This window comes from Leptonychotes weddellii, chromosome 8 (assembly GCF_054177405.1).
Source record: "Leptonychotes weddellii isolate Sample4059 chromosome 8, ASM5417740v2, whole genome shotgun sequence".
Taxonomy (NCBI): domain Eukaryota; kingdom Metazoa; phylum Chordata; class Mammalia; order Carnivora; family Phocidae; genus Leptonychotes; species Leptonychotes weddellii.
This window is the reverse complement of record NC_138376.1, coordinates 32,110,667-32,121,759: the sequence shown is the minus strand read 5'-3', so window position 1 is coordinate 32,121,759 and position 11,093 is coordinate 32,110,667. Positions and strand designations below refer to the sequence as shown.

General features: G+C 46.5%; 1 protein-coding gene across 3 annotated transcripts; it reads right to left on the bottom strand.

Annotated features, from left to right (window-relative positions):
- Nucleotides 1–71: 71 nt before the first annotated feature.
- On the bottom strand, nucleotides 72–5,045 carry RPL7L1 (ribosomal protein L7 like 1). Of its 3 annotated transcripts, none has more exons than XM_081828277.1 (6): nucleotides 4,771–5,045; nucleotides 4,035–4,143; nucleotides 3,185–3,348; nucleotides 1,616–1,753; nucleotides 767–876; nucleotides 72–465 (listed from the first exon to the last, which is right to left on the bottom strand). In XM_081828277.1, exons 1-6 carry the CDS (start codon nucleotides 4,809–4,811, stop codon nucleotides 362–364), a joined length of 666 nt encoding a protein of 221 aa, XP_081684403.1. In that variant the 5' UTR covers nucleotides 4,812–5,045; the 3' UTR covers nucleotides 72–361. The 3 variants fall into 3 exon arrangements, with proteins under 3 accessions (XP_081684403.1, XP_081684402.1, XP_081684401.1); XM_081828276.1 differs by having other exon boundaries at nucleotides 82–570; nucleotides 3,185–3,345; nucleotides 4,771–5,042; XM_081828275.1 differs by having other exon boundaries at nucleotides 90–570; nucleotides 4,771–5,042.
- Nucleotides 5,046–11,093: the final 6,048 nt, after the last annotated feature.

The following is an 11,093-nucleotide window of genomic DNA, read 5'->3' as shown; positions in this document are numbered from 1 at the left end:
TAATAATAAGCAATTTCAAAAAGTTAAGATACTTTCAACAAAATAGATGGTTTAGATCTTCACGTCCTTTTTGAAATTGGTTTTTAACATTCTCTCCCCATTTCTAGGTAAATGACCACGGCACTATGGATTTTTTTGCTACTCAACATTTTCTAGCCTATAACTGTTGGAATACACATAGCCCCATGTCCTAACCAGGCATTCACTGTCCTAAGCACATTTCTGTTAGACCTGTAGCTACCCATCTCCCCTCTCCCCCGCAATGCCAGAGTTACTCTCAGATACTGATAAATGCAAAATGAATGGCAAGGCATGGCCCATCAAAAGTCAGCCCCAGGGCAGTTTCCAGCCTCACCTGGGTTTAATTCAGCTGCCGAATGAGCTGATTGATGCGTTCACCTCGATAGCCAGGTAAGCCCACTTCCTTGAGGAAGCCCACTCTATTCTTGGTAGCATGACGGGCCACTGAGAGATGGAAAGGACGTAAGAACGCAGAGATCTCCTGGAAATTCTTCCCCGGAAAGGCGATTTCATGAATGAGGTCTTCCAAGCAAATAACACCATACTTCCCTGGGAAACGTAAGGGTACAGATTCCTTCATTCGACATTTGGCCCAGTATAAACTATGAGGCTCTTACATGCCAGAGCTGGGCACTCTGGTAGGTTCTAGGGACCCCAAGAAGAAGAATACGACCTAGATCCCACATCAAGACCACCAGAGATCCTTGCTTTCTGCCCCAACTGACCCCTAAGGGGCAACACTCACCCAGGTGCTCCTCAATCACTGTGTTGTCCGTCAAAGGGATGGTTTTATTCTTGACCTTGGCTTGTCCACGTTTCAAGATGAGCTCCCGGACAGACTTCAGATTTGGAAATCTATGTGAGACCGAATGAGGTACAGCCTTATCAGCCCCTGGCACACTGCATGACACTGGCCACTCAGTCCCGCGGCCTGCCTGAGGAGAGATTCTCCCACTACCCCTTCTTCCCACCAAGGAATCTCGTACCAATCACACTGCAGCCGGGATGCTTGGAAGTACACAAGTGAAGAAGGGGGTAGAAAACCAGAGTGGCCCTATGTAATTAGAAATTACAATGTACGGCTATAAACATTCACCATGCAAGAAAGAATTTTACTTTCCCAGGCAAAAATAAAACAAGGGCTGGTTTACAGTTCAGGACTCTGACCTAATATGACCCTCTACCCAAGATGGTGCCAGAGTCTGAAATTAAATCCCGGCCTCTGCTGGGTTTTCCCGTTTGAAGGAACACTCCTCTTACACAAGCACAGCCCCTAGCTCTGCTCCAAGACTCTGAGAATTAATTTCTCTTCTACCCCTTACTCAGCCTCAGCCTGCGAGCGAACGAGCCCTTCGGGGTACTGTTCGTGGTACGTGAGCAGCAGCATGGATACCTCCTGCTCCACCTGCCCCGTGCTCCAAGGTTCCACGGCTGGCAGCCGATTTCTGGTGACTGCGGTCACAACAAAATGTTTCTTCAACACACAGCAACACAAGCTCGTTACCTTGGAGAACAGCACCCTGTGCATCCTAATGTTCTCACCGTGCTCAAATACAATCTAATACGAATCCACACCCACACAAACCTTACTCACCCCCAGGTCACGTAAGGTTCCACTACACGCAGCGTTTTTATGGTCTGGGGGGTCACTCTGAAAAAGACGCCACTGAAAATCTTCTTCAGGCGAAGCCTTGCCATGGTCCTCTGCACCAGTGAACTCACCCCATTAATCCTGAAATGAACAGCAGGGAAGTCAGGTTTTGTCCACTTTATGTCAGTCCAGCAAGCACCTACGAAATGTCTGCCACTACAAGGCGGCCAGAGAGCAAGACACGGACAGTGTCAGGTCAGCAGGTGGCAGCTGTATATACACAGATCACTCTCACACGATGTGGAGCAATGCCTGACGCTACAGGAACACAGACATGGGCCCTGATTCTGTGTGTGGGGGGGGTGGGGTGGGTGGGGGAGTGTGTGTGCGGGTCTGTGCATATCAAGCAAAAGAAGCTGCACTTGCTCCTGTGGGCACTAAGCCCAAAAGATTTTAGGTAAAGGAGACACAATCCGCTTTCTTTCTGACAATCACTGAGAAGAGCATATAGGACAGATCTGAAAGTGTGACACCAAAGGCAGGGAAACCCAGTTAGGAAGCTAATGCGCTAGTCCAGGAAAGAAATTACGGTAAGTGGTAGGAAGGTTAATAATGAGGGCTCAAAAATATTTAAAGCCCACAGGTTTCTGGTTTGGGTGACTGGCTACAGGAAATAGGAAGAGGCGGCTGTATATGCAGATAGACCGGGTAAAGTACAACTAAATGAGGAAAAAGCTTTATGAACTCTCTCCAGCACTGAATATGCTCCATCTACTTGACCTTGGTTCAGTTCCTAGACAGACTCCTTGAGGGGCGCCTGGGTGGCTCAGTCATTAAGCGTCTGCCTTGGATTCAGGTCATGATCCCAGAGTCCTGAGACTGAGCCCCGTGTAGGGCTGTCTGCTCAGTGGGGGAGTCTGCTTCTCCCTCTACCCCTCTCCCCTGCTCATGCTGTCTCTCTCTGTCAAATAAATAAAATCTTAAAAAAAGAAAACACAAAAGACTCCTTGGTTCTCCCAATTCAGGACTTTCTGCATCTCTGCCTGGAAAGCCTTCCCCCAACACTCGTGAATTCCTTCCATGTGTGCAGGTCTCAGCTTCCAGTTCCTCTTTAGAGAGTGTCCTGAACCAGTATAGCCCCGGCAGCAGACGACCCTCATAGCACTGGGTATATTTTCATGTCTGTCTGCCTAACGTCAGTCCCCTTAACCTTAAAGATGAATACTATGTTGTGGGGGCGCCTGGGTGGCTCAGTCGTTAAGCGTCTGCCTTCGGCTCAGGTCATGAACCCAGGGTCCTGGGATTGAGCCCTGCATCGGGCTCCCTGCTCGGCGGGAAGCCTGCTTCTCCCTCTCTCACTCCCCCTGCTTGTGTTCCCTCTCTCGCTGTCAAATAAATACATAAAATCTTAAAAAAGAAAAAGAAAAAAGAAAACTATGTTGTGCTCAACCCTGAATTCCCAGCACAACTTGCCTTAGTGGCTTAAAGCCTATTGTAGTTCATCTCCCTAGAAAGGGTCTAAAGCTGAATCAATAGTCTGCTCCAGCCTATGGAATCTGGCAAGCTCCCCACCTTTGGATGCGGACAACAAAGGCCAAGGAATGTTTATCTGGCACTTCCAGGCCACGAGGTTTCACTTCTAGTCGTCTGAGGCGCACCCTGTCACGTTGCTGCCGCCAGGAGTCATGTAGAAACCATTCCAGTCGCTTGAACTTGAGCTGTTTTCCTTTCTTCTGCTACAGAGAAGGCAGACCATTGTCACCATTTTGTGCCTCTATTTTTTATTTCTACAATAGTAATTCATTAGTCACTATCAACTGAGTGTATTTCCCACTGTGTTCCGCAAACGGAAGCACATCTCCTATATAAGGGAAAAATGAGACACTCAAGTAAAGGTGGAGTTGTGAAAACTCAGAAACCACTTAGGAAAAGCCTCTGATGAATAAACAAGTTAGTTTCCATGCTGTTAGTCAACATTTACCAACACGTTTATGGAACCTAACATTGAGTTAAGCATCATAAAGTACAGAATAAGCATGAGCTTGTTTCATTTTCCTGACTCCAAAATAATGTATTTTCCAAAAACGTTTAGCAAATAGCAAAAATTGTCTGGCATGTTAAAAAAAATATATATATATATACGTATTCTTCCAGGTACACAAGCATGTGTGGTCTATCAAATAACTTGGTATGAACCTAAATAAATAGTACAATCTCTACTCCACTTTTTCCTTAACAAACTCCACTCCAGTATTTTACCTGCAGAAAGTGTTTTATAAGTACCTGTTAAAGGAAGACATGAACCGTATACTTGTTAGAATCTATGGGGAAAGGACTGTCAATACCAAATCTAGTTCAACACGTTAGATATAACTCACCAAATACACATTCTAATTCCCTTCTCTTGGTTCCCCATCATTACCTCCCTCTTGTCCAAAAGTGCCTGCTTTGCTTGAGTGGCTTTAAGGGCCTGATAAGCCTTCCTCTTTTTCAGGAGATTTTCTGGAACCAATGGGATTTTTTTTCTTTGCCTGATTGAGAGAAGTGCAATCAGCTATATGTTTAAAAAACAAATCTCAATGAATTTCTAATCCATCTCTGGGCCTGAGAAACATCACTCTCTTCAAATTCCTAAAGAAAGACTTCCCTGAAACCTGTGGTTTCTGACTCCAGTCCTCAAAATGGACCCCTTAACATTCACCCTTTCCTAAAGCAGTAAGAAGTCATGAACCCCTTGGCCACTGGCCCTCGTATGCCTCCATGGAGCGTTTACTGCCACAGCCTTTTAAAGACACTAGCAGCTACGTGATTCTAGTAAAACTCCGTCGGGTTGGGACGGGTGCAGTCCCATCGGCAGGAGCAATACTTAAGTCAGGGTGAGCGAACCCAAGTCTGGCACTCTTCAACCCGTCGCCAGAAACTCACTCTTCGCCGCTCGGGGTAACCCGAACTTGACGGCGGTTCCCTCCGTCTGACCGTCAGCCCGAACCCTACGGCTGGCTCCCTCCTCCTCATCCCACCCTCTGTAACCTGGAGTCTTTTCTAGTCTCTTCCTTCAGTCCACAAGTAGCCTATTTCCCGCCGCTGAGGAATACACACTGTGGATGGCACCAGATACTCAAGACCCCACTCCAGGGAGTCAAAGCCCAAACACTCACTCTTCCTCCGCCATGTTTCCGAAGCTGCGGCTACTGCTCATGCGCAGGCCCACCACGTGGGGGAAGAGAGGCCCGCTCTATGTTTACTTGACCATAGAGATGTGTCGTCTAGCTCCCGGTGTACCTCCCCGACAGCCAGCGCCCAGCGAGCTGCAGTGAACGGCTGCGGTCTCGCTAACACAGATTCCTGCCAATGCACAAAACGTTCTTCGCACTGCTTCCAAGCACTTGAGGGTCTGCGTCATTCTCAAAATCCCGCCCCCTTCCTTTACGCTATATTCGTTTAACGCCGGTGGCGGGGCTTATGAAGACGCTTCCCACGTTGCGCCTACGACTTCCGGTGTGGAGGGCGCGCCGCTCCTCCGGCTTCCCTTCCGCGGCGCGAGTGCGGGAAGAAGACTGGCGTGACTGGCTTTTCGCTGGGTGGAGAGAGCTGGGGCCTCGACCTTGGCTCTCACGTGTGGGTGGAGGTGTTTGTGGAGGACTTCGGGTGGGAGAGAATGCAGCTTCGATTCCATCAGCCCTGCTCGGTCAGTGGGTCCCGGAGCAAGTTATTTAACCCCGCTGTACCTTGGTTTGCTTTACCCCTAAAATGGGCCTGCCCAATAGTGTTACGAGTTCTATGTGAAATATTTCGTATAAAGCACAATGTCTGACTGTAAGCAGGCAACACTATGTTAGTTATTAGTGCTGGATCGAAAACCAGAAATTCCCCGTCGCCATCTCAGAATCTTCCCTCATATAGCTCTCACCACCTGGAATTTGCTTCCTTCTTTCCTGCTTCATAAAACAATGAAAAATAACCCACGTCCTGTCTTCTGGAAACCTGCAGTGCAGCGCTGTCTCCAGCACTAATAGGCATAGTAGTCACCTGAGGGTCTTGTTAAAAATGCAGATTTTCATTCAGTGGGGGGTGGGGGTTGATAGTCCGCTTTTTTAGCATGCTTCAAAGTGATGCCCTGTTTCAGGTCTATGGATTGTACTTTAACAAGACTCTAGAGTAGTCTCTTTCCTTTCTTTGAATTCCTTCAACACAGTATTATTATATTTTTAACATTTCTTCATGATACTAGGAGGGCAGGGACCATGCCTGCCTCCCTCATGGCAGTTGCTAAAGGTCTAGCACAGGTTTCTCAATCGCAGCACTATTGGCTTTTTGGGGCCAGATAATTCTTTATTAGGGGGGGCCGTCCTGTGCATCGTGATATGTTTAGCATCATCCTAGGCTTCTATCAACTACATGCCAGTAACACCCCCACCCCAGATGTGACAAACAAAAATGTCTCCAGGCTTTGGATGTCTAGTGCCATATATATATAGCACAGTATGTATTCCAGTGTCATTACTCGGCACTGGGCACTTACAGGCATCACCACAGACTTTATCCTGTACTGTTTGACTTACTGCTTCCCTGATTAGATTGGGTGCTCCGAAGGCAGGGAACTTATCTCATACTTCTTTGTCTTCTACAGCTCCTGTCACAATAGTGGGCACCTACAGGGGCTTTTAAAAATAAGCTCAAAGCATCATATCGGTATGTGCTATGTAACTAGTCCAACCAGAAAGATAGTGCCATACACAGAGCTCATTACCTGATGAATAAACGTCAAAGGACAACAGTCTTTGGAGTCAAAGACTGGTGTGAGGCTCCTTCTCACTCACTCAGTGTCTCACATGTGTCTGACTTTGTAAAAAGGCAAAAACAAGGATCACCAAAGTGTAAAACATTTCTTAGTAAACAAGGAACAAAAATAAGTCACTATTTTGAAACTGTATCTATGTACAGATAAAAGGTAAGCTCTGCGGTACTGAAGGTATTAAGAAGAGGAGGAATTTCAGGGCTATTTTTTTTTTTTTTCCGAGAATTTCAGGGCTATTAACAATACTGGCCGAAAGAGACTTGGAGGCCATGATTCAGGAAAGGTTTTCCAATGCCAGCAGATGGTGCTAGGAGAGTACTTATTCTCAGTGCCCAAGCCATCATTCTACAAAGATCCAGAGGAAAAGACATTGAGACCTCTTCAACCCCAAATTATTCACTAACTGAATACATGTTGTTTACTGAGCATTGACCATATGCTCCAGCACTAGGCAAGATACAAGACTTTTTATTTCAAAGTGAGGATAGTGAGTGAGAATGAGGAATGGTCGTTTACAGCCTCAAGAATTTTTTTTTAAGATTTTATTTATTCATTTTATTTATTTATTTTTAAAAATATTTTATTTATTTATTTGAGAGAGAGAGCACATGAGAGCAGGGAGGGTCAGAGGGAGAAGCAGACTCCCTGCGGAGCAGGGCGCCCGATGCAGGACTCGACCCAGGGACTCCAGGATCATGACCTGAGCCGAAGGCAGTCGCTTAACCAACTGAGCCACCCAGGCGCCCTTTATTTATTTATTTTAGAGAGAGAGAAAGTGCGTGTGCAAGAGCAGGGGGCGGAGCAGAGGGAGAAGAACAAGCTGACTCTGCACTGAGGGCGGAGCCACACACGGGGCTCAATCCCACAACCCTGCAATCATGACCTGGGCTGAAATCAAGAGTCAAATGCTCAACTGACTGAGCCACCCAGGTGCCCCTTTTTTTTTTTTTTTAAAGATTTTATTTATTTTAGAGAGAGGGAGAGAGAGCAGGGGAAGGGGGAGAGGGAGAGGCAGAGAATCTTAAGCAGACTCCCCGCTGAGCGCAGAGCCCCACACAGGCTTGATCTTACCACCCTGAGATCATGACCTGAGCTGAAACCAAGAGTCGGATGCTTAACCGCCTGAACCACCCAGGTGCCCCGAGAATCTTATTCTTTTAGCCTGTTGTCATAGGCTTCTTTTTTCTTGACTGCTTTAGTTGTCTATCACGAGGGCATGGTTAAATAAATTATGGAAGACAATGCAATTATATGCAATGAGGTGGGTTTTCACGTCCTGAAATCTTAATGGTATTTATTTTTTGGCCTGCTGATCTCCATTTCCATTTCCTAACAGTATCCTATTTCTCTTGTGGACTGGTCTCTCCTTCATCATGTACATTATTGGAGTGGAGTAGGGTTATCAAATCTAAATGTTTGTCCTCCCAATACATAAGTTGAAGGGGTCTCTGGAAGATCTTTTCAACTCCTTCCATCTCTCCAGTGGGAGGGGGCATGAGATGCTATAAACTTCTCTCCTCTGGGTGTGGGGGCGCCTGGGTGGCTCAGTCATTTTAACGTCTGACTTGTCTGTTGGTTTTGGCTCATGATCTCAGGGTCGTGGGATTGAGCCCCACGTCGGGCTCCACACTCATCGGGGAGCCTGCTGGAGATTCTCTCCCTCTCCCTGTGCTCTTCCCCCTGTTCAAGCTGTTTCTCCCTCCCTCTCTCTCTCAAATAAATAAATAATCTTAAAAAAACAAAAAACTTCTCCCCTCTGGGTTTTGAATCTTGAGCAGGGTGATGATGGAAGAAACATTGGAGGTTTGGGGCAAGACTTTTAAGAATTTCTACCTACGAAGACCTGCGAAGTTTCCTTGTTCCTGTCTTTCTCAAACCTAGTGGTTCTTCAATCTTCCCTTCAATCCTTACCTTTTCTATAAAACTCCATTATGCTGGTCAACCAAGCAGATCATTTTCTGTTGCTTGCAACCAGGCTGTAATACTCCATGATACTTGGTTACATTTGAAAAAGCAAGATACAGAATAGGGTGTAAAAGAGTGGTCCCTGGTTGTTTTGTGGTTTTTGTTTTTTGGCTATAGATGTATTTGTATGTAACAATTTTGGAAGTATATACAAGAAAGTGTTGATGGGGGTTATTTTTGGGAAATGGGAGTGGGGCCTGAAATAGGAAGACTTACATTTTGTGCTATGTTTTTCATTTATCCCGTGTGTATTGGTTTAAGAAAAAAACTGTCCGGGTGCCTGGGTGGTTCAGTCGGTTAAGCATCTGCCTTTGGCTCAGGTCATGATCTCAGGGTCCCGGGATGGAGCCCTGCATCCGGCTCCCTGCTCAGCGGGGAGACTGCTTCTCCCTCTCCCTCTGCCACTCCCCCTGCTTGTGCTCTCTTGCTCTCTCTCTCAAATAAGAAAATTAAAAAAAAAAAAGAAAAAACTGTCTAGGTAATTATATTCTTGTGATTTGCCTGTTTGTTTATTATTTTGATTTGCCTGTTTTAGAAACCACTTGACTCTTTTTTTAAGAGTCCTTTCAGGACATTCTGTGGTTCTCTGGCCTGACTCCAGGGTTCCTTTCCTAGCATATTCCACAACAAGTTACTTCTGTACTGTCTGCACTTTGGCATTATTTGGAATCATTTAGGAGATAAATTGAGCAGTGCTTTCTCAGTGAGGCAAAACCACCACACCCACAGCACCCAAAAGGGGGTTCCATCTGCAATTTCCCATCGGTCCCAGACCTCTTGGATAATGAGCCTTCTTGAAGTTGACTTCGTTTTGTTTCAAGTTTTCCTTGTTGCTTCCTCAGCGAGTCACATGGGGTTACCAGGAATCAGGTGGGAAAGAGATTAGTGTGAAAGCAGCCAGATGAGCCTAGAGTTGGGGGAGACAACGTGGCCAACAGCTTTTGATCCTGATGAAAGACATGCATAAGGGGGCAAACGTGTGAAGGAAAAAGGAGGGAACCTGTGAAGGGCAGCCACTTTTGAGGGGCCAGGCTGGACCCAGGAAACCTAGAGTAGGAAGCAGACAGTGTGCAGGAGGTATGACCAAAGGCAAAACAGAAAAACCCAAACCGCCCCTGAATTATTTCAGGGATAATGGCACTTAGCTTCTTCCACCTTTCCCACTTCTTCAGTAACACCCCATTTTACACCGTAAGGAGTTAGAGGGCCAGGACAAATCTTCCTAGTTTATAGGCAAAGAAGTTGAGGCTGAGAGGAACTTACGCTGAGATCTCTATGTGTTAGACAAGGTCCTAGAACCCATTTCTAGGTTCTGCTGCCAAAGGCACTTTCTGCCCACCCTGTTGTACTGCCTCCCCGGACCTTCACAGAAGTGATTTTTTTTTTTTTCCCCTGAGGATCTTCTTGCCTTTGCAAGTGTGTTCAAAGGCCAGGCTCCAGCACATGCCCATGGGAAATGTAGATTAGGGCTTCAAGGCCTTTTATGGGCAGCAACACAGACACAGGCTATCCATATTACAGAATCCACTTTAGACTACAAAGGTGCTCCTCCCATTTGTGTGAACCAGATTTCTCCACATATTTAACCCTATGATTACAAAATGCCTTTACCTTTATTCCTGCACAAAGCACAATACCTTTTTCTCAGATGTAACTCAGGGTGTACCAAGAAGCAGGACATCGGAATATACACTGCAACTCTACTGAAGTGGTAGGCTGGAAAGAATTTTAGCCCTAGTTTCTTCTCTCCTGAACTCCAGTCAATTCCCAAATGTAATGCAATTATTTGTGTGCTTGTTTCCTCTCTAGGTTGCAAGCTCCTTGAGAGTAGGTCAGACCTGAATTATCCATGTATCCCCAGTGCCCAGCCCAGTGCCTGTCAACTGCTCAAGCAACATACGGTGGCTGATGCTCTCCACCTGCAAGTGGATACCCAGGAGCCCTCCCTGTGTCTCAGAGAACATACACAAGGCTAAAGCAGAGTCAGAGCGTGAAACCGGCTAGCCCCTGGGGGGACAGCATGGCCAGAGTCTTGCCTGAGCAGCGCTGTTTCAGTGCCCCCAGACTGTGGTTTCTTTCTTTTCTCTTTGCCCCCAGATAATCCACTGGCCCCCTTCCTAGAACACAGCCCCCATACCCAGGATTGAAGGCTTTAACCATCCTTAGAGAAGATGCCTGGTCTTCCCTCTGGGCATTCCCCTGGGGAACAGAGACAGATCCTAATCAAGCAGCCAGATCATCCTGCCTTCTTCATTCATGGGGCACTCCCATTGCAAATGGCCTGAAGGGGGAGGGGAAGGAATGTCATGTTGGGCACATATTTGTCCTTAGCAAGAGAATCTTGATATCAGGGCAACACTGCAGAAGACATTAAGGGATGCACTGAGTGATGCAACTATTCTAGCAGTAATGATTCTGACTGCTGTTAGTTCTAGGAGAACAACTTCTTGTATATATATTGATTACCGCAGAATCTTGATTTCCTAACTACTACTGCTTTAACGGTGTGTGTGTGTGTGTGTGCACGCGCGCACGCGTGCGCATGTGAAGGCGGCACAATTAAACCATAAGGAATGTAAGTGTAAATCCTAGGCCCCAAAGAAAAATTTAAGGAGCCTTCTACCTTCACCCCCAGAAATACATTTCACCCTATGGTGGTTTCCCTAACAATTTGGGCAGAGTCCCACTTGTGAGGGCAAGAACTCAGAAGGGCCTCAG

Excerpts from the sequence above, each read along its gene's own strand:
- RPL7L1 (XM_081828275.1), bottom strand. The coding sequence starts at position 4,811 with ATGAGCAGTAGCCGCAGCTTCGGAAACATGGCGGAGGAAGA. Across the intron at positions 877-1,615 it reads GAACCTTACGTGACCTGGGG|ATTTCCAAATCTGAAGTCTG; the intron begins GTGAGTAAGGTT and ends GGTCTCACATAG. Across the intron at positions 571-766 it reads AGTGATTGAGGAGCACCTGG|GGAAGTATGGTGTTATTTGC; the intron begins GTGAGTGTTGCC and ends TACGTTTCCCAG.